General features: G+C 41.4%; 2 protein-coding genes across 5 annotated transcripts in view; one reads left to right on the top strand and one right to left on the bottom strand.

Moving 5' to 3' along the window:
- Window positions 1-4,009: 4,009 nt before the first annotated feature.
- Window positions 4,010-21,302, top strand: SPMIP2 (sperm microtubule inner protein 2). The gene is made up of 3 exons (XM_036085589.2): window positions 4,010-4,242; window positions 5,661-5,850; window positions 21,059-21,302. The coding sequence occupies exons 1-3, from the start codon at window positions 4,211-4,213 to the stop codon at window positions 21,104-21,106; spliced, it is 270 nt and encodes an 89-aa protein (XP_035941482.1). The 5' UTR covers window positions 4,010-4,210; the 3' UTR covers window positions 21,107-21,302.
- Window positions 13,494-22,252, bottom strand: part of FNIP2 (folliculin interacting protein 2) — a 137,848-nt gene continuing 129,089 nt past the window's right edge. For all 4 annotated transcript variants that reach the window (XM_078069367.1, XM_078069368.1, XM_078069369.1 and 1 more), the window contains 2 exons: window positions 19,204-19,319; window positions 13,494-17,177 (listed from right to left, as the gene is read on the bottom strand). In XM_078069367.1, the coding sequence (XP_077925493.1) occupies window positions 17,099-17,177; window positions 19,204-19,319 (195 nt within the window). In that variant the 3' untranslated portion in view covers window positions 13,494-17,098. The remainder of the gene's footprint in view (window positions 17,178-19,203; window positions 19,320-22,252) is intronic.

Here is a 22,252-nt window from a genome sequence, read left to right as displayed (position 1 = left end):
GTAGGGTGAGAAAGACTGGAAGAGGGCATCCTGGGCTGGGGTGTTGGATCCCAAATGGGGTGAGGAGAACATGCACAAAGTGGACGGGGGTGGTGGTAGCAGTGAGACATTGGTTATTGACAGGAAGACTGATCAAATAAGTAAATACATAAAGAGAATGGGAATCAGATTGCCCGCTATAAGAGAAGAGAGTTACAAATACGGAAAGGGAGAAAACTAGCACAAACACCCTAATGAACCCTAGGTAATATTATCTGAGAAGGTTGTGAACAGTGACACCTCAGCGCTAAGAGGAATGCCAAGCACCTGGGTCTTGGTTTCTAAATATCATTTTCCACTAACAAGAACCAGAGTTCCTTCACAAAATGGATTATTCCAGGGCTGGGGAAGGGGAAGATGAACCTGGAACATCTTTTAGTGCTAAAAAGTAAGTAAGTGCCCAAAGAATGATGGTGGCAGTCAAAAGGACACAGAAATGAGATTGAAAGAGCTCCCTCTAGCCAAATCTGGGACAATCTGAGCATCAAAATGAATGTTATGAATGGATTATAGCCCATTGCACAAAATAGGAAATCCCGAGTTCATACTGATGTTAATTAATTAATTAAACATTTGACATGGAACGAAATTTTTACATAAATTCAAAGTATTTTCTCATGAAATACTAATAATGAAAGGGAAAAGTAATTTTACAAAGGAGAAGCCTGGCAGATACGACCTCCATCAAGTGACCTTAGTGAACCTCGCCAGTAATGGGACAAGTCACACCATCGCCATCCTGTGTTATTCCTACCTGAGGATGCACGGCCTGAATCTAATCAAGAGAAAACATAAGATAAACCCAAATTGAGGGACATCTCCAAAATAACTGGCCTGTGTTCTCCCAAAGTATCAAGGCGTGTGAAAGTCGCAGGAAGATTGGGAAAGTGTTCCAGATTTAAGGAGACTAAAAGAGATGAGAAAACTAAATGCAACGTGTAGTTCTTAAATTGATTCTTTTGCAAAACGGACATTATTGGGAAACTGGAATGGGGTCTGACAGACGTGTTAATTTTCTGATTTCCTCTGCTTTTCCCTGAAGTTTTTATTGGGGAATAATTATTGACATATGTCCCTGCATAAGTTCAAGATGTAGGGCATGATAGTTCAATTTACATATATTGTGAAATGATTACCAAGTAGGTTTAGTTAAAATCCATCATCTCATGTGGATACAAAAAAAACCAAATGCCTTTGTAAGGAGAACTCTTAGGATTTACCCTCTTAACAACTTTCCTATACATCACACTGCTGTGTTAGCTATAATCATCATGTTGCACACGACATACTGGTGCTTCTATATCTTGTGCCTGGAAGCTTCTACCTTTTGAGTGCTTTCCTCCAATTTCCCATCCCCCCCCCCAAACTCCCACCTCTGCTTACCAGTCTGATTTCTTTTTTTTTTCCTATGAGTTTGGTGGGGTTTGTTTTTAAATTCCACATATAAGTGAGTTCAAACATTATTTGTCTTTCTCTGTCTGACTTATTTCACCTAGCGTAATGCTTTCAAGGTCCCTCCGTGTTGTCACAAATGGTAGGATTTCCTTATTTTTTATGGCTGAAGAATATTCCATTGTAATACCACAACTTCTTTATTCCTTCATCCACAAAGGGACATTAAGGTTGTTTCCATGTCTTGGCTACTGCAAATAATGCTGCTGTGAACATGGGAGAGCAGATATCTTCCTGAGTTAGTGTTTTTGTTTCCTTTGGATATACTCCCAGAAGTGGAATTGCTGGACCATATGGTGGTTCTATTTTTAATTTTTTGATGAACTTCCATACTCTTTTCCATAGTGGCTGTCCCAATTCACATTCCCACCAACAGTGCACAAGGGTTCCCTTTTCTCCACATCCTCTCCATTTATTATCCATTGTCTTTTTGATGGTGGCCATTCTAACAGGGCATGAGGTGATATCTCATTGTGGCTTTAATTTACATTTCCCTAATGATTAGTAATGTTGAGCATCTTCCCATGTGCCTGTTGGCCGATTGTCTATCTTTGGGAAAACGTCTATTCGGGTCCTTTGCACATTTTGAAATTGGATTATTATTTGTTGTTGTTTGCTATTGAGTTTATGAATTATATATTTGGGATATTAACACCTTAGCAGATATATGGTCTGCAAATAAATCTTCCCATTCTCTAGGTTGTCTTTTTACTTTGTTGATGGTTTCTTTTGTTGTGTAGAAGTTTTTTGGTTTGGTGTAGTTCCACTTGTTTGTTTTTGCTTTTATTGCTTGTGCTGATTTTCTCTGATTTTGATAGTTATATTGAGGTTATGTAGAATGTTCTTATTTGTAGGAATTAATACACTCAAGTATTTGGGGATGATGGGTATCATGTCAATCATGTACTTTCAAATTGTTCAGGAAAAAAAGCTGTTGTACTGTGCTTCTACTTTTCTATAAGCTTGAAATTATTTCAAAAAGAAAAAAATCTGACTTTTAGGGGCCTACTTAAGAATAGTAAGATTGCTACACTAAGAACATTTGGTTTTGTTACTTATTTTGGGGTGTGTGTGTGTGTGTGTGTGTTTGCTGCTGTGTGTTTGTATAACATTGAATCATTGCTGATAGCCTAGCATTCATGCTCCAAACCAATCCGGAGCCAAACCTTCAGCTCCTTAATTTACCTCTTTTGACTTTTGTGGCTCAGTTGTAAGTTCAATATAGTGTGTGTAAATCTCCACAGTTGACGTGTCTATTATTTTTATAAGATTTTTAAACTCTTTGGGGGCGCCTGGGTCGCTCAGTCGTTAAGCGTCTGCCTTCGGTTCAGGTCATGGTCCCAGGGTCCTGGGATGGAGCCCCGCATTGGGCTCCCTGCTCGGCGGGAGGCCTGCTTCTCCTTCTCCCTCTACCCCTGCTTGTGTTCCCTCTCTCGCCGTGTCTCTCTCTGTCAAATAAATAAATAAAATCTTAAAAAAAAAAAAAAAGATTTTTAAACTCTTTGAAATACAACTAATTTTTAGCTTTCCATTGTTCCTGAGGATTCAAGATTCAGGGACATAGGATATTCTGAAATTAAAATGGAAGATTATAAAAAACTGACTACATACAAGGATTTACCTTTTCTATTCAGTATAATTACTTCTATAATACATTATTTTTTTTTTAATTTTATTTATTTATTTGAGAGAGAGAGAATGAGAGAGAGAGCGAGTACATGAGAGGGGGGAGGGTCTGAGGGAGAAACGGACTCCCCGCCGAGCAGGGAGCCCGATGCGGGACTCGATCCAGGGACTCCAGGATCATGACCCGAGCCGAAGGCAGTCGCTTAACCAACTGAGCCACCCAGGCGCCCTATAATACATTATTTTTATTAATTTTTTTCAAGTTTTTACTTAAATTCCAGTTATTTAACAATATACAGTGTAATATTAGCTTTGGTTACATGCATTATTTTTATAAAAAGTGTGGCACATTTGCATGAAATGATTCTCTTACAATCATTAATCAAGCTATTATAAACTATAAACAATACCTGCCCCATACATTTTACTCACTAGCTCTCTTGTCCTTTAAACTTTCTTGAAATTATTCCCAGTTATTAATCTGTGTTTGTAAGTAAAAGCACTCAGACAAACCAGACTGTAGGGATCTGCTCCTCCATACCTGCTGGTGGTGGGAGGGAAAAAGAGGCTGCAGAAGGGGAGCCTGGGTGGCTCAGTTGGTTAAGCGTCTGCCTTCAGCTCGGGTCACGATCCCAGGGTGCTGGGATCAAGCCCCGCATCGGGCTCCCTGCTCAGCGGGGAGCCTGCTTCTCCCTCTCCCTCTGCCCCCTGCTCATGTTCTCTCTCTTGATCTCTTGCTCTATCTCTATCTCAAGTAAATAAAAATAATCTTTTAAAAAAAAAGAGGCTGCAGAAGCAGGCAAGTGGAGAGGAGTGGGAGGGAAGGAACCTTTTAGAGGAACTCAGCTCTGATCTTCTCCCTCCCTTGCTCATTACTCCACCCATCACAGAGGAGCTGAGTGGCCTCGGTGAGTCAGGCCAGGTAATGAGCCCTGGGGATCCTGTGATGAACAAGACACATTCTGGGCTCTTTAAGGAGCGCTGAGTTCGGAGGGAGAGAGACTGCTGCACTAGACATTTAAGCAGGTTCTAATAGTTTCTACAAAAGAAGTCAAACACAGTGTGCTAAAAAAGGAGAAAAAGTGCTGCCTGAATGACGGGGAATAAGGAGTCTTTTCAGAAAAGGTGAGGTTTAAAGCCTCGGGCCACGTTTGTCAGGAGAGGAGGAGGGAGGGAATTACAAGCAAAAGGAAAAGTTGCAGCAGAAGGCTGAAGGTCTGAAAGCAGGACTTCAGAGCTCACAGAGGGACAGGTGAGTGCACAATGGAGCGCACTGTGGGTATCATGGAGGAGGGACCAGAAAGGCCCATGTGGGCAGACCATTTAAAAAAAGAAAACAGACGGGAAACAAACAGCAAGAGCACACACCCCTGTGTGCTGTGCTAAGGAATTCTGGACTTGATTTTGAAGGCTACGGGGTGTCGGCGGAGGGTTGCTGGAGAACGACATGGTCAGCTCCCGCCCCCCTGCAGGGATCTGTGGTTCTAGGGAGTGGGAGGGAGTGTCCGAGCCCCGGCACTGTGAGAATTGCTGGCTCCCTCCCTCCAGCTAGCTCTCTGCTCAAGTGATACCTCCGACTACAGCCCACCCCCACAAAAACAGCATGCCTGGCATTTTCTATTCCTTATCGGGCTTTAGTTTTCTTCCCAAGTACCTGACTTACCTGTTTGTTGTCTGCCTATTATTGCTCTCTCCCCAGCACCTGGTAAGGTGCCAGGCATACAGTAAGTGCACATATCTTCTCGAATGAGCAAAGGGTAATGCAAACCTGTCACTAATCTTGGTCCAAAGAACTTGGGAACCCATAAAGCTCAGATTTTAGGAAGGGAAATTTGCAGTGGCCAAGAGGCTCTGAGCAGTCAGGGAGAGGGATGGTGGGGTAAGAAGCTCCAAGAGGTTCTTCAGAACGACATACTTCCAAATGAGATGGCGAATCCTATCAGATGATCCTTTTTGCTTCACCCCCCGCCCAGGGCTGGCCCTTTATAATGGGAAGGCAGGACTTAGTATTCTAATTTAGGAATGTTGAAACCTAAACAAGGATTTCAATGGGGAAAGAGAATGAAGCCTAGATCTTTCCTCTAACATACTGTCCAAAGACAGAGTCTGGAATCATGAAGCTGGTGTTTTTCTGAATTCTCCTAAGATCTCAAAATGGATAGACCATATCCTGCAGAACTCTCAGGTCACATGAGGTCTCGGCTTGAACAGGCCACCTGCAGCATCTTGTATGCATGGCTCTAAAGGACAGGAGGATCAGTTATGATACAGGGGTGAATTCATCAACAAAGTGCCTAGATGAGTATCTATCCTGGGAGGTAGCCTCCTGAGCCTCCACAGCTATACATCCGGTGGAGTAGGCAGAGTCCAGAAACTTCTCAGAACACTGGCTGATGGCTCAGGTCCTTAGCTTTCTTGAGCCACATGGCTAAAAATCACCTTGAATCATAAGAGAAATAGACAAGTCTCAACCACCTGAAAACTAGTGGCCTTGTTTCTAGATCTTCCCAATTTGAGAATCAACCAACTTGTTTCAATTTCAGGCAACCAAAACCTGATATTATGGATATGCAAGGAAAATACAGTCGTGGTTTTATTGCCTGGCATATGGGTAATTATGAGAACACCAATGAGAGAAATTCCAAAGGAGCTGTCCTTGTCAGGCAGAGTACAACAGCGCTGCCAAGAGCTTCCAGATCACCTAAGCTGCCCAAGCTGCCAAGAAAGGAAGAGGTACGATCATTTGCTTTTCTGAATCATCACAGAAAACAACAAATTATTTTAACATGAATTAGAGAATGCTGTTTAGTAGTAAGACTACTAATAATCAGTTTTATAGTTCCTTTTAACCTATCAGAACATTTTGGAATTTATATTGGATTTCCACAATAATGTCCATACTGTGGGTAGGTGGGTATTATCCCCACTTGATAGCTGAATAAAACAAGAGGTTGTAGAGGTCAGTCCTTACAACCGCTTATTTATCATATGGGTGAACCAGGAGAAAATGGCCATCTCCTTGATTTGCAAAAGCTGAGAAAGATCTCAGTGTGTGAAATGGAGGTAAATCTATAACCCATGTCAAAACTCTTGCAGACTGGTTAGCAGAGTAAGAGTATACCAGTTCAAATTCAAGTGTTTCCCGGGTGCCTGGGTGGCTCAGTTGGTTAGGCGACTGCCTTCGGCTCAGGTCATGATCCTGGAGTCCCGGGATCGAGTCCCACGTCAGGCTCCCTGCTCAGCGGGGGGTCTGCTTCTCCCTCTGATCCTCTTCCCTCTCGTGCTGTCTCTCATTCTCTCTCTCTCAAATAAATAAATAAAATCTAAAAAAAAAAAAAAATTCAAGTGTTTCCCATTACTATCTATGAAATCTTGAGCAGGTTGCATAATTTCCCTGTGTGGGTTTTTAATTTTTTAATTTTTAATTTTTTTAAAAGTGCATTTGACTTTGCACTCCATACTTTTAATGAGGGCTTTTTTTCAAGATTATTTATTTATTTATGAGAGAGAGAGAGAGAGAGAGAGAGCACGAGCTGGGGGAGAGGCAGAAGCAGACTTCTGGCTGAGCGGGGAGCCCGATGCTGGATCTCAGGACCCTGGGATCACAACCTGAGCTGAAGGAAGATGCTTAACCAAGTGAGCCACGCAGGTGCCCCCTATATGGGTTTTCTAATAAGTAAAATGGGGAGTTAGGATTTGTACTAAATATTTGATAGAGTGATCATGAGAATCAAGTAAAGAATGTATAAATATATATGAATCAATAACTATTTCCTAGGGTTCTTTAGCATAATCCCACAGCAAAATGCACTTTGTAGTCATCCAGAATTTCAACATTGAGTATGACTAATTTCCATGATAGAAAGGGAATGGGATAACTTGGATTAATTCAGAGATTCCAATTTCCTACATGAGAGAGTCTCCTTGCTCCCTTGCCCTCTGTCACCAGAGATCTGATTCATTAGCAATTAATTATATCTATTTGAAACATTCTGTGAGGGACCCATGGAAGTCCTCCTTGGTAGGTCCTGACCCCAGGGACACTTTGTATTAAAAAAAGGGAGCAGTTCAGCTGCTAACATTCCTCTGTGGTCTGATTTTTGGGCTGGGTCCAAATGAAATGATTTATTGCAATGTGTGTGGAGGAGGCTTGGGCTAGTTACTTTCCATCACCGAACTAATTTTGTGTAGGATTAAAGCAATCATAGATTAAACGATCCCAAATGCCTCCTTCTATCATTCACTAAATCCAATTGAGATATTTTTGTACATTAAAAAAAATCTGTTAAAAGACTTTTCATTTTGGAATGACTTCAAATTTATAGAAGAGTTGCAAGAACAGTACAAAGTGAACTATGATATTCGTTACCCAGAATAGTCAGTTGTTTGCTTTAATGCTTTCTTTCTAAATGTGTGTGTGTGCATATATACATATAAACACACACACATACACACACACACACACTTATTTTTCTAAATCATTTGAGGGTAAGTTGCAGACATGATTCTTCTTTAACCCTAAACATTTCAGGGTGTATTCCTAAGAACAAACATGTTCTCTCATATAACTGCAATACAGTGATAAGATCCACAGAGTTTAACATTGATACAGTATTATCTATAGTTCATAATCAAATTTTATTAATTGACCCAATAATGTCCTTTGTGTTTTCTCCTCATCCAGGACCCAATCTAGATTTTATACATTTAGTCCTCATGTCTCTTCAGTCTCCTTCAATTTAGAACAGTTCCTTAGTCTTGGTCTTTTATAATACTGACATCTTTGAAGAGTATAGACCAGTTCTGTAGAACATCTCTTAATTTGGATTTATCTGATGTTTTCTCACAAGTAGATTCAGGTTATATGCTTTTGGCAGGAATCTCAGCTAAGTCACATCATGTCATTCTCAATGCATCACTTCAAAGAGGCACCTGATGTCAGTTTAACTTATTGTTGGGAACGTTAATTGAGCACCTGGTCCCATCTTTTTCCTTCCAGAGATCAACGAAATACTGTATCACCCCAAATAATCTCTCTTTATAAACTAGACTGTCTTCTAAATTTCTAGATATACATTAGAAACTTGTTCCCTAAGTCCATTTTTTGGACCAGCCCACAGGATTCAGTAAGTACTCAAGCCTGCCCCTCTATAATAGAGTCCTCTTCAGGGAAAATAACTTGAAGCGAGTGTTCTTATATATTCCAAAGCAAATAATGAATACAACGTGTATAAAGCCTCCAACATAATGCTTTACCCTGGCCACCAATGAGTGGCTGCCACGATTATCATGACTCTACTTAGCTGGGATGTCAGTACATTTTCCATTCTTATGCTGAAGGAATCCAAACCATGCACGGAAAGCAGCCTCAATAGAGTAAATAATTGTCAGTGGTACTGGGGACTTGAGGGAAATCCTTCTTCTCATGAAGACAGATGGTTGAAAATGGGGATGTTTTATATTCACATTCTTGAGTTTGGACCTTTACTTATAAATCTAAGTTTGGAGCTTAATTATAATGTTTCTAAAAGTGCAATTTATGATACTTAACAGTATGTATCATTCTTGTATACATTTATCCAAAACAAAATGCTCTCACAAATCGGGCACATTTCTAAACTGTTTCTTCTACTATATTTCCCCAAATTTCTTTCTTTCTTTTTTTTTTTTTAATTTCAAGTTCTATCTTCTAGTACCTGTTATTTTCCCTTCTTGATTTTTGGTTCACTTTTTTTTTCCACATAAATAATAGCCACTTATGTGTTGTCAAATTTACATGTATATTACATACACTTTTAACACCATCCATTCCTATCTCATTTCTTGGCTTGCAGATGTTCTCACTGCCCCCTCTTCCATTCTGATACATGGACACAATCTCAGTGATGGATACTTCCTTTCTCTCATCCATTCACTCACATCGAATCCAAAGGCAGTAATTCTCAAATTTTAACGTGCATATCAACAACTTAGGGATCAAATGAAGGCACAGATCCTGATTCAGTTGGGCTGGGACAGGGCTGGGGATCTGCACTTTTGTGGAGCTCCCAGGCAAAGCAGTGCTGCTAGTCCAGGACCTTGAGTAACAAGGTGCTTGAGGATTTGACACTGAATTGCAGTTTGAACTAGGAACAGGAGGGGCTTGGACCAAAGGGGAGAGGGAGACAAGGAGGGATGGCAGGGTAAAGGTAACGTTAATGTAGTGTCTTTGGGGAAGCGCATGTGATTTAATCCAGCTGGATAATAGCATGCAAAGAGGGGTATCTGGTGAGGAGGCTGGGGAAGAGGAACCAGCTGGGGCATTTGAGTGCACGGTGCCAAGAAACTTGGATTTTACTGGGCTGACTTTCAAACAGAAGTAACAGTATTAAACTTTCATTTTGGAGGGCTTCAGACATCGGCCTGGAAGATTGATTAGACCTGTTTGATACGACAGGGAGATGAGAGAAATTTGGGATCAAGACGAGGCAGGGAGACACAGGACAAACCATGTGAGAAACTTTGAATAGAAAAAGTCTGTAGATTGAGCACTTGCAGATGAGAAAAAGGGATGATAACTGATGACTTGAGGCCCCCAGAAGCAGAGGGAGATGCACAGCTCTAGGAATTAACACACAACAGCAGGAAGGGGGCATTTTTCTCCCACTGTGAATGAAGTGTCACCTCCTTCCTTGCCATCCCAGAGGGTTATTTCTCACTCATGCTTTTCCTGTTCTCCCACATCTACATCTCCCCATATATCCAAAGACTATTGTGACTTGCCTGTCAGCCTTTAGAGGATAACTCTGAAATCTGTACCGTGTTAAAGATCTTTGCTTCAAAGTCTACTTCTTATAGTCTGGTATGACAATATTCTGACTACCCAACTCCTTTTGGGGGGTCATAATATATATATCATCTGACTGATATCTGAAGTACCTGTATTAGTCAAGGTTCTCCAGAGAAATAGAACCAAAAAGATGGACGGACAGACAGATTGCTTTTAAGGACTGGCTCACATGCTTGTGGAGGCTGGCAGATCCAAAATCTGCAGGGTAGACCAACAGGCAGCAGATGCAGGCAAGAGTGATGTCGCAGCTCAAGTCCAAAGTCAGGAAGCAGAATTCCCTCTTCACTGGGGACAGCAATCTCTTAAATCCTTCAACTGCCTGGATGAGGCCCACCCACATTATGGTGGGTAATCTGCTTTGCTTCAAATCTACTCATTTAAATGTTAATCTCGCGGAGCCCTATGGAGGCCCGTGGGGGTTGGGGGCGGGGGGGGCTAGATGCTGGAGGCCCCCCCCCCCCGCACACACATTGGCTCCCAACCCCAGGCAGGAGGACTGGGGTTGTGGGGCGGGACGCGGTCTGCGGTAGGTTGCTGCGGGATGAGAGCGGTCCGCGGCTCCGAGAAAGCCTCGGGGTCACAGCTATGCATCGGCCACAGGAGCGTTCCTCCTGGGCCGCCAGGCAGGGCCCGACCTGTGGCGCGGGGTGAACTTAGGGCGGGGGCGGGAACCGCAGCGCCTGTGCGCCGGTCTCTACCCGACCCACCTCCCCTCCCGCCGCGCGTCACTGAGCCCCTCCCCCTCTCCCTGGCTTTACCTGGGGCGTCTGTTTCTTTCCCCGGTTGGTTCTCCGCCAAAGCCTGAGGTTGGCTGTGAGGACTGGGAGACCAGCACCGCCGGCTCTCAGCCTAGTGGGCTCTCCAGGTCTGTGCCCCCCGCGGGGAGAGAACCCAGCTCGCACAGCAGGCGAGCCAGAGGCCCTGCGCTGCAGTCTTCGGGATCCATTTGGATCCTCAGGACCCTAGAGCAGGTTGAAGCTATTATCACCCTCACTTCACAGCTGTGACAACCGAGACCAGGGAGGTTGAGAAATTGGTCCAGTGTCACACAGCTAGTAGGCAGCCGAGTCGGGATTTGAACCCAGGCAGCTGACCTGAGACCCTCATCCTGTCCAAAGACACCACCTGTGTCTGGAGCACAGACCATGCTAACTGATGGAGTCTACAAGGGGGAAGCCATAAGAATAGGACGTGGACCTTGGAGGGGGGAAGGGTTGCTGGTCGGTCGCATGGGTCTGCAGGAGCGAGGCCTGTAACACGATGGTTCTGCTGAAGGCAGATGACATCTGGTCCCCGCCTGACCCTGCCTCGGCCCTTGGCTGTGTGACTCTCCCCTGGCCTCGGTTTTCCCTCTCTCCTGTGGGGCAGGGGATGATCGCTCTTTCAGTTGTTTTTTGGGGAAGCATGGAGTTTAGGGGGACCCTAAAGAACTTACTTTCCTGACAGGTTAGCTATGCAGCCCTCTGTGGCAATCACTGCCCGGCAGGAGTCAGCCCTCCGGGAGCAAACACTCTGGAGAAGCAGCGTTTTTGTCACTTCTCTGAACCTTCATCTCCTCGCTGAAAACCAGGTCCTAATAAAAAAACCTAACATGGGCGGGGGGTGGCACCTGGGTGGCTCAGTCGGTTAAGTGTCTGCCTTTGGCTCAGGTCATGACCTCAGGGTCCTGGAATCCAGCCCCACATCTGCATCAGGCTCCCTGCTCCCCGGTGAGTCTGCTTCTTCTCCCTCTCCCTCCCCCTGCTTGTGCTCTCTCGTTTTCTCTGTCAAATAAACAAATAAAATCTTAAGGAAAAAAAAAAACCTAACATGAGGCCTGTTTTGAGCAACCTCCCTTTCCACCCCCACCGGAGGGGCCCGTCTTCCAACCTGGTTCTGAGTTCCTCCGGTAGCTGGCACAGGCCCGGATGTTATAGGTGCTTTGTCTGTAATCCTGCACCCCACTCCCCACCCGCCCCCTCAGCTACCAGAAAGATCCCACTTGGACTGCTTTTTCCACCATTGTCCTGTGCACTCCCACCAGTGCCTAGCACCTAAATATTTGTTGAATGGCTGAGTGAATGGATAAGGATTAAATGAGGTGATATTATCAATCGAGCTTAAAAAATAAAAAACAAATATTAATCACATCTAAAAAATATCTTCACAGCAACTTCCACATTCGTATTTGATCCGAATATCTTGGTACTATGGCCTAACCAAGTTGACACGTAAATTAACTATCACAGTACCTATCTCATTCAGGTGTGACGATTAAACACACATAAAGCATCTGACAAAACTGTCCCCACACCAGGGAACCAAAAAGCAATGTGGTGTGTGTGTGTTTAAGTTCTTTATCAATGGCATGATTTTAAAGTGCTTGAGGGAATATGGAAAACGCCTTTGAAATTTTCATGTAATCCAAAAAGGAGTTTGAAATACCTAAGTTTACTTCTCCCTATAGTCTCTATTTTTTTTTTAAAGATTTTATTTACTTATTTGTCAAAGAGAGAGAGAGTACAAGCAGGGGGAGTGGCAGGCAGAGGGAAAAGGAGGCTCCCCACCAAGGAAGGAGCCCGACGAGGGGCTCGATCCCAGGACTCTGGGATCACGACCCAAGCCGAAGGCAGACGCTCAACAGACTGAACCACCCAGATGCCCCTCTCCCTGTAGTCTTTTAGGTAACATATTTCAGTATGGCATTATGTATGTTACAAAAGTTCTACTTAAAAGCATTTTTTTCCCCTGAGACTATATATATATATATATATATATATATATATATGGATGATTTCATCCTTTACATAGCAAATATTATATAATGCCCCTTACTTTCCTAAAATAAAATTCATAATTACACACATAATTTATAACAAACCAATATAATGCCCTAGATGTACTGTTTAAAAAAGTAACATATTACAATATATTTTAATAGGGAGACACTGAAACACTAGATTAGAAAATATAATGAAGCAGGCAGAGGCTTGCATCTATATGTAGTCTCCATGAATGCTATAATTACAAATGAAGGACTCAAATTCATTAGTATAGTAGCTGTTGTTAATGTTGTTTTCCAAATTTATATTAATTCTCGTAAAAACCCTGAATCTTACAACGTAAAATCTTCCCTCGATTTATACAACGGGTAGCATTCCTGGAAAATTCAGCATATATTAAAATCATGTGAAAAACACATTGGGCTTTTATGTAAAGCAGAATTAAATTCTTAGCTTAGATAATTATAAGCAGCTTTTTCACCCACATGAATGTCCAGCAGAACATTTAAAAGTCATGCAGGAGGGGGGACAATTCCTCATTCTGTGGGGTGTCCCATACATTACAAGACATTTCTCTTACCATCCTCAGCCCCCATCCTCTATGTGCCAGTAACTCTCACCCACCATTAAGCTAGCCAAAAATGTCCCTACACTTCCAAAACCTCCCTGCTGAAAATCACTGACATATATAACCACTCTTTCGGCATGAATTAATGGAAATGAGACCTCTAAGTTTTTAAGAGCTAAGATTAAATTAACAAATCACATGCAGTACCAGGGAAATGTTCAAGATAAATTCAAAAGGTTTATTGCACCAAATGCCACAGAAAAATGGATCAAAATAATACATGAACAAGTTTTAAGAAAAAATTTCTATACATTGACATTGATACCTGTTTACCTGATCAAAAATATAAAGTCCTATCAATTTGTCTTACTGGAGTTTCAATAATAACAAATCCCAGAATTTTTTCTTTTTAAACACCACTTAAATTTAAGCATATTGCAATCTTGCTCCCAAGATATATGGTCACCAAAATTTTGACATTTAAAAATTAACACTCAGAGGGGGCTGCTTGATTTAGGTAAATATTATATTAAAATATCCCCTGCCCCACAGCACAATAAAAAACAAATGGTTCACATTTACCAAGAGAAGCTGAAGATTTTTTCAATTTAATGGTGAAAGTATGCATGAACAAAATACTTTCAAAAGTACGTATTAGTGGGAAAATCCAGACATTTAAGAGAATTTTAGCGTCACTTTATATTCTTTATTTTTATGTACAACCAACTCTAGTGAAGAACCTAAAAAGCTACAGACTAAATTTTTTATAAAATCTCAGGACCTAATTATAAGAGCCTAAACAATAGTTTAGTATCACTTAGCAAGTGGGGACTTTCCTCCCTCCAAAAAAGTTACTTTTGAAAAATATGGTAAGTTTAAAAAGTTGCGATGTGTAAACGGCAGTTCCATGGGATGTGAAAAGATTATAGTTACTTTTATTAAAAAACAGCACACCTCAGAAAAATGGATTGAAGCCTGTACAAAAAGCTATTTAACACTGATAAAAATAAAATACTTTGGAATTATGCACAAGTATGGAAGCTACATTTTAAATTTTCATTGTCATGTTTAAACGTACACAATTATCTTTACATTCATATCACTCGTCAATCTATTAAAAATAAAACCGCAACATGCTAGAAAGAGGTCCATCACAGTAACATTTACACACTTCTGCTCTGTCATGCCTCACTAGCTTGCTTAAAAAAGCAAGATGCTACAAAAGTTACACTCAACAGGTAAGACTTAAAAGTTGAAGAAACCCTAAAGGTGGAATCCTGTCAACTGAGGTAGTTTTCTTTTTTTTTTTTAATTTTAATTTTTTTCTTGAGGTGGGCATTGGGAGAGGGCGGGATCCCTTTCTTGCCTCTTGGGCTACGACAGAATGAAGCCACCGGGTGGTGTGAGTGGGTGTATCTCAACGCAATTCCATGAGATTTTTTTTTTTTCTTTTCCACTTTTGGGAAGAGGTTGAATTTAAGACAAACAAAACTTGAGTGTTATTTAAAGGAGGATTACAAAAGAGTAGCAACATTCTTGGTCTGTTTTTGTAGGCAATAGATGTGAGGATTAGGTTCTGCCTGGAATCCTGAGTGTCACTGGGACAACCCCCACACATGACCCACCTGTAGTTTTCCAACAGACATTTTCCAAGAGAGAGTTTTAGAACAGTAGATTGAGGCAAATTAAATTTTCTCAGGCTTTGAGAGGACTGGGCTAAATTTTGATGTATTGAGTTTAGAATCAGCCATTTAAAGCTCAATTTCCCCCCACACGGGTCTAATTTTCAACATGCCGCTACGTATACACATTTTGAATGAAACTGGTTTTGTATCTAGTTATTTTCTATGAATCCCTGGAAAGCGGTGAATAAGGGAAAGTGCTCAAAACGTGTAAACAAGGAAAGGGGAAAGAGAGATGAGGGGAATGCTCTCAACTGGTACAGATAGGAATGATGTAATATCAGCTATTATAATTTATTCACACATTAACGAGAAACAAATGAGTGAGCTGAGCCACAGGTGAGGTTCATTCTCTGTGTAACTAACAGCAAGCAGTGATGTCACGGAACTAGAGACTTAAACCACCAAACTCAGATGTTAGAGGAAATAAGATAAAACATAAAAAGGATGGAAAACTTCAATCTTGTGAAAGAAAGACATAAAATAAAAATTAAAGATCTTAAGAGCCTTAATGCACCCACCTACATTTCACATCATAAAAAGAGAGAAGGGAAGGCAGCAGTTCTGACCTATTCCTAGAGAATTATTACACCTATTTTTCTCCATTAGTACTGCGGCTATACTCTTTCAAACAAACAATTAACTTGCATTTGTAAAAGAATAAACTTGGTGGTTTACAATCAGGATTTTATCAAATAAAAAATCTGAAGTCATTCTAACCCCTAAAAGGGAAGTTACTTCATAATCTTAGGTACAAAAGGGTACACGACAAGGACCGGAATTAATTCACACAGCAGTGAAAGGAAATCAGAGCCTGGTTATAATCAACTGTACTCGAGATCTACAAGGTGCTAACAATGTTGTGATTTGCAAGATTAGCGCCTGTCTTTTCACGATCTAATTCTGAAAAGTCTTTTCCTTTACCCTGGACATCAGTACGTGGTCTGACATGGTCAGAGTTCATGGCCAGTAAACTAAGTGAAGTTTCTTTTACATTTAACAAAAATTTAAGGTTTCTGAAAAAGTGAACTATGCTAATAATCCCTCATTTTGGCAGATTTTATAATGGGTAAGTTAATTTCTGGAGAGGTGTTTTGCAAAGGACTTAGGAATTAGAAGGCACAGAGATGATAATGTAAAAAGTGAGATCACTTATGGATTGTTGGTCAATGTACAAACTAACTCCTTTCCCGCAAGGCCAGCTGTGCCTTTGAAAGTACAAATAGTCATTTGTATTAACTATTACAGGAAGCTTCGGCTGGAAGAATTTAGCAACAGAAACACTCTTGTGAGCTTACAGAAATAACTTTGGTAAGTGGCCTCTCTTAAAAAGGCTGCTGAAAGCTCTAAGTATGAGGATAAAACATGGTACCAGACTGTACTCTGCTGCTCTGAACTAAATCTTGATGAGATTAAGATGCTACACTGATTCCTGGGTTTATTGCACCAACAGTCCGTCTCTAACCTACCTGTGGCTGCATCCGCAACAAGGTAAACTCCAAGAAGATGTGGAAACAGTGGCTCCCTACGGCACCCTCTGCCCAACGGTCGATCCTCCCTCCTGATTTCTGTCAGGCAGTAATGCCTACAGCCACCGGAGCGGAAGATGGCACAATGTGGCTTGCCTGCTTTCACCTTTTGTAAAAAACAAACTCTGCCCTGGAATCCAAATCCCTTGTTCTGACTGTCTTCTTAGAGTAGCAAATTGCATGTTCTCCACTCTGGAGAGCTCATGCTTAAACTCCGAAACGTTGTCCTACTGTAATGGTTGTACACCGGTCACCCCCGCTCCCAAGTCCCTTGTCGTTCTGCCCAAACACACACGGTCATCTGTACCAGCAGCTTAGTGTTTAGTGTAGTGTTTATGTCTCCGCCTACCAAAAAGGTCACTCTCTCTGTTGATTCATGGATAACAAAAGGCCAAAGAGTATTCACGAAAAACACAAATACCATTATGTCAAGTAAACCTAAGTCGTCCAACGAAGCATCCACTTGAAAGCAACAAAACAAAACAAAGCGATGGAATGACTGTTTGCTCTTCTCATGCTTTTGATGTCACAGAGAGCTTATTCCTTTCACCTTCAGTTGAGAATCTGATTTTTTTTTTTTCTTCCAAGGAAGAACTGTCCTGAGCTTTAGCTTATAAGAGTATCTGAGCGACGTAAGGAGAATGAGTACTGGCAATAGCAGTCAACAGAGGCAGGTCGTTGGATTCAATCCTGAATGGTGAAAAAAGAAAAGAATATTAAAGTAGCATGATTTCACAGGAAAGTATTATTGCTAGGTACCAAACTTGCCGGATCATTGCTTAAAACTAACGACAAAGTAAGAGATGGAAAGATGCTAAACCTGTTCTTTTAATATGATCTCCCAGTGGCCGCCGCCCCACGACACAGAGAAAGATGCAGGTGTGCTGTGTGTGTGTGTGGGGGTGTGTGTGTGTGTGTGGGGGGAGGACACAAAGCTGCTCTTCCCACAGCTGGGGTCGCCCAGTTTAAGCCAGAACTTTTCTATGTTCCTCGACCACGTCATTGGGTTGTACTCTAACGTCTTCTCCAGTATCTCCTCATTCTTCCAGTCAGCGCTCCTGAACACGTACTGAGATTCCGCACCTAGGCTGGAATCAGGCTTAGGAAGATGGTGAAGGTGGGAGTTTTTTCTAAAAACTTGGGGATTTGTTCAACTGGTTAGACAATTTAGATCCTTACTGAGCATTTGAGCTACAAGATTCTGGGAGCAAAGTGACACTAATAGATACTGAGTCAAGAGACATCATAGCGTCAAATGGACGCGACTTTGGCTGCCTCTCTTACAGCAGAGGCGGATACAGCATGGTCACTGGCTAAACACTGCCAAATGTCCTGAAAAAAATTAGGACTGCTTCAGTCCATGGAATATGTCCTATTTTTTTTCCCCTTGAATTCCAAAAATGAAAAATCAAAAATAAAATTTAAAAAGGTAGCTGGCATTACTTCATGGAACTTTCTATGCTTTCTCCAGTAATGCTGCCTACAGATCTCCTTTCAGGGTAGATAAGAAGTTCTTCAGTACCTTTTTGTGCTGCTAGCTCTGACTAGGAGGGGAAGGGGCTAGAGCGAGGCTGGATGTGACCCCCACTAATAATGCACCAAGAGGACCGAGAGATGAGGAAGATAACAAGTCCTTATGATCCTTCTAATAGTGTCGATGGACACCTGCCAGTCAGGGTCCAGGTGAAGATCCTAGAAATGTAAGGCACACATCTGGCAATGGAAACCTGGTGAGGCAGGACTCAAGTCTGAGGCTGGTAAAGAGATCTAAACAACTAAGAACAGCAATAACAGCAACAAAGATACACTGCAAGTTAACTGCCAAAGCAAATGCCTCAAAAGGGAAAAACACTTTTTTGAATAAAGTATGGGGGAAAAAAATGTATGACAGGAAATGCCAAGAACCAAACAATACAGTAAGTCATATCCTGGGTGTGAAAGATGAAAAGTCTGACAAGAATGCAAAGGCCCAAGTCTTGAAATAATATTTTGATTAGCAGGCTTGATAGAGAATTTCAAGGTTGACATTATATACACAATAATTTCTTGTCCCGAATTAGGGGAATCATCATCACAGGGAAAGGGGTCAATTCCCCATAGAGACAATGTCTTTTTGTTAGTTTTCTGTTGAAACATTAAGCAGAGAGTAACACGAGTCAGAATTTCTTCTCTGAGAGAAGGTATGGCCACGACCCGACCCTCTGGAAGATGATCTACACTGTCAGTAATATCAGTATGTCTCCTCTTCCAAGGGGCTTCTAATGAAAGAGGGGAAAGTACAGTCACCCTGCAGACACGCAGGCGGCCCCTGAGAGTCCAGGAGAAGGCCTTTCTTGGCTCCTCCAGGGAGCGAAATGTAAACACAAGCTCTGCTGCATGTCTGACAGGTTGCGCCTTCAACATCTCACCGAAATGACTAGAAATGGGCAGGCAGAATGGGATTAAATTTTTCACTTTCAAGCATAAAATAATCCAGGGAGGAGACTAACATAAAGTACCACCAGCTTAGAGTTCTGCATTTGTTTGTGGGTATGAAACTCCAGTATCAGAGATACGAAAGATGGGAAGCAGCTGAGGCACACATCTCATGAACCCCAAACATTTCAGTGGGGCACTGGGGCCCGCAGGTTCTGGGTGAGACAGGCTAAGTGGGTTGGTCAGTGGGTGCGGTGCTAGGGTCAGCCCTATCACAGGGGGAATCAGTGGCAGAACTCACCCCAGTACGACACCTAATTCTTTCACATGGACTCGTGTGTGTCCACGAAGATATTCGGACAGCATCTTACTTTTAAGGTACATCTCCTGTAGTCTATCTTCAAGATGCATGATGCACTGTGAAGCCAATAACATTCACAATGAGGGCTAGGATTCAAGTCTCTGCCAATATTCTAAAGAGCTGGAATTCTCTTAATTCATTTCTAAGGACACAGCTATAATCTCATTCCTTCCCAACACACTTAAAAATTACAAACCGTATCAAACCACTGGTAGGTATAAGAAAAGGTTTTTATAAAACAACAGTTTACTTTTTCTAATGACTATTAAGATCTTCATACATATCTGCTAGTCTTTTTTAAAAAGCATTTTTAACATAGCTGAAATCATTCGGTAAGTGCAATTATTTCCTACTTTTCAAAATCTTTGTAATAATCCTTTCCCCATGTTATTAATAAATCTTTATCAATGTAATTTTTTTATCATTAAATAATTTTTGAGAATGTGAATTACCATTATTTACTTATCCACATGGCAATCTGAGTTTTTGTTACTAGAAATAATTTTTTAAGTAGTATCTTTGTTGTTTTCCTATAGCTCACATGATTTCGGCGAAATGCATCCCCAACAGTAGAGTGAATGGAACAAGGTTACTTTAAAAATTTTTCTTCCTCTCAAGAGTGTATTTAACTAGGTCTTTAATAACAATAAAGAAAAGGCAATTATTCTCAGGACATCTCTACCCTTGGAATTGTGTCCAACTTCATTTTTTAGAGAATAGCAACCATCTGTGTCTTTCACCAGAGGCAAATGCTTTTGCATTTGGCAGGCAGAGCCATCCAAGCATCTTCAGTAAGACACCTGATGGCTTTGGCAAGGGTAATTCCATCATACATAATTTTTTCTAGACCATTACGCCTGTTGTTTTCAAGGTAAAAAGATTAACAGATGCATTTGAAAATGTTGATCTTGACCATCTGGGCTGATCAGTGACATGAAAAAAGTGTCTATTCAAGATGCAATCTTTTCAGTTTTTCATTGGCTTAAAATCTTAAATGCATTGTGTTGAGTGGATGAAAAAAACTGATAAGTGACTAAGAGTAATAATCAAAGCAAGGAGGATTTCACCAATTTTCATGAAAATGTTCCTCCAAGTAAACAGAGTTAAGTGGTAAAAGGATCTCCTGTTAAGTTTTCAGTTCCTTATGGAGTAAATACAAAGTTTTTAATAAGGGTGTTATAAAATATTAAAAAGAACATTCACATTATGTGCCATCCTTTGTTTTAAATGGTTAATTTATGGTGTCTTCATAGTCCCCATGAAAACTGTATGTTGTAATGTGGAAATAAAGAGAACACTGGTCTATATGGAACTTGAAATCAAATCATTTAGAATTTTTTTTTATAAAAGGTTTGATTATCAAATAGAACTGCTTTGGGTTCTGCCCTCCCCTTCCTGGGATTTTATTCTTGAGATGGGTTTCTTTAATTTTTAACTTCTGAAATTTTAAATAGCCACTTTCTCCTTTCGAAGATACTGAAGGCTCTAATAGTCATTTAGTTGTGTTTCATTCAAGTAATTTTTTTAAGGAGAGTTTTAAACTGCAGATGAAATTTTCTTTGACCTCGGTTTTGTCAGGTTAAATAAGTCATTCATAGTATTAAGTGACTAAACATACCCCTATCCAAACGAAGTAAAAAGAATTAGCTATAGCAATTTATTGCCCGGATAACTAAGATGTCAAATGTGGCTATGTCATAAGAGTTATGTATCATAGAATAAAATATGGAAGTTTGGCAAATACTTATTAGTAAAAAAGAAGTATAAAATCTAATGTATCTTTCTTTCCCTACAGAAAAAGAGAGTTCAGCCTCTAAATCGGCATGATGCAGCTTGCTACTAGGAAGAAAAACTGCCTGCAAATGTAGAACAAAAGTAAGGTCATCATAACCCGGAAGTGCTTCTCACATTACCCCCTGGGACAGAGGTCCTGCAAGAGTATGCTTCAGTCTAAAGCCCAAATAAAGATTCTGGTGAAAAGCTGTTGTCAGTCTTTGCAGCCAGTAAAATTATTTCATGAAACTATTTATTAGCAATCACTCTAATTGTAGCTGTTTCCTGAGAACTCATGACATGTAACGCTATTCCAAGTGCTTTACCTGAATCATGTGATTTCATTTTCATAACCGTATGAGGTAAGCTCCATCACCTCCTGAGCTTTACAGATGCAGAAACTGAGACTGAGAAGTCGCACAGGAAGGAGCAGAGCTTGGATCTGACCCTAGACTACTGGGCTCTACAGAACACGCACTGGCCACCGCTGTACGCCGGCTGTCAGAGTGTCTCTGTTGGCAGAGTGCTTTGTCAGTTTTTTTAAAAGGCAGTATCTCAGACCTAATTTTCAGAGGATTCTCACAACATGCTTCTCGAATGGGTACTATCTTCGTTTTACAAGTGAGAAAGCTGAGGTTCAGAGACGCTCAGGACTGTCCACTGTTACACGACTCATCGACGGCAAAGCCTAGACTTGAAGCCAGTTGCACCGAGGGGTCTCCCTATCATGCCACACTGCCACAGCTTAGATGACAACCACACCGTACTTCAAATCACCGTCTTGAAGGCCACAGAAGTCTTGACTTTCTGAGGAATGTGGTGCAACTGTAGGTCTGAAGAACTCGGGAAAATTACCACTCCTTTTGCGTTACTGTAGGTAATTAATATTAGCTTCCTCCTTTGTTATTAAATAGCTCTGTCTCTGTTGTGGAGACCAGAAGGGAGGTGACGGGTACTCTGGTCTGGGCTACACTGCAGAGGGCAACCGAGTGCAGGGGGCAATGAGCCCAGGAGGTGGGCGCTCTCTCACCTCAGCGCAAATCCCTGAGGTTGGTCAGCTCACTTACGCTTCTCCCAGCTATCTGCCCTTGAGCCTCTCTTCCACTTTTGAGACCTTTCTCCTTCCCACTCAAAATATATTTTCTCTCAGTCTCTCTGCACACACACACATATATTGAAAAGTATCTGTTTTCTACATTCATTCCAGTGCCTGCAG

Source organism: Halichoerus grypus, chromosome 3 (genome assembly GCF_964656455.1).
Source record: "Halichoerus grypus chromosome 3, mHalGry1.hap1.1, whole genome shotgun sequence".
In the NCBI taxonomy this organism is placed as follows: Eukaryota; Metazoa; Chordata; class Mammalia; order Carnivora; family Phocidae; genus Halichoerus; species Halichoerus grypus.
The sequence above is the reverse complement of the archived record's forward strand: the minus strand, read 5'-3'. Positions and strand labels throughout refer to the sequence as shown.

Coding starts and splice junctions, on each gene's coding strand:
- SPMIP2 (XM_036085589.2), top strand. CDS start 4,211: ATGACGGGGAATAAGGAGTCTTTTCAGAAAAG. Junction 4,243..5,660: donor AAGGAGTCTTTTCAGAAAAG/GTGAGGTTTAAA, acceptor TTTCAATTTCAG/GCAACCAAAACCTGATATTA. Junction 5,851..21,058: donor AGCTGCCAAGAAAGGAAGAG/GTACGATCATTT, acceptor CTTTCCCTACAG/AAAAAGAGAGTTCAGCCTCT.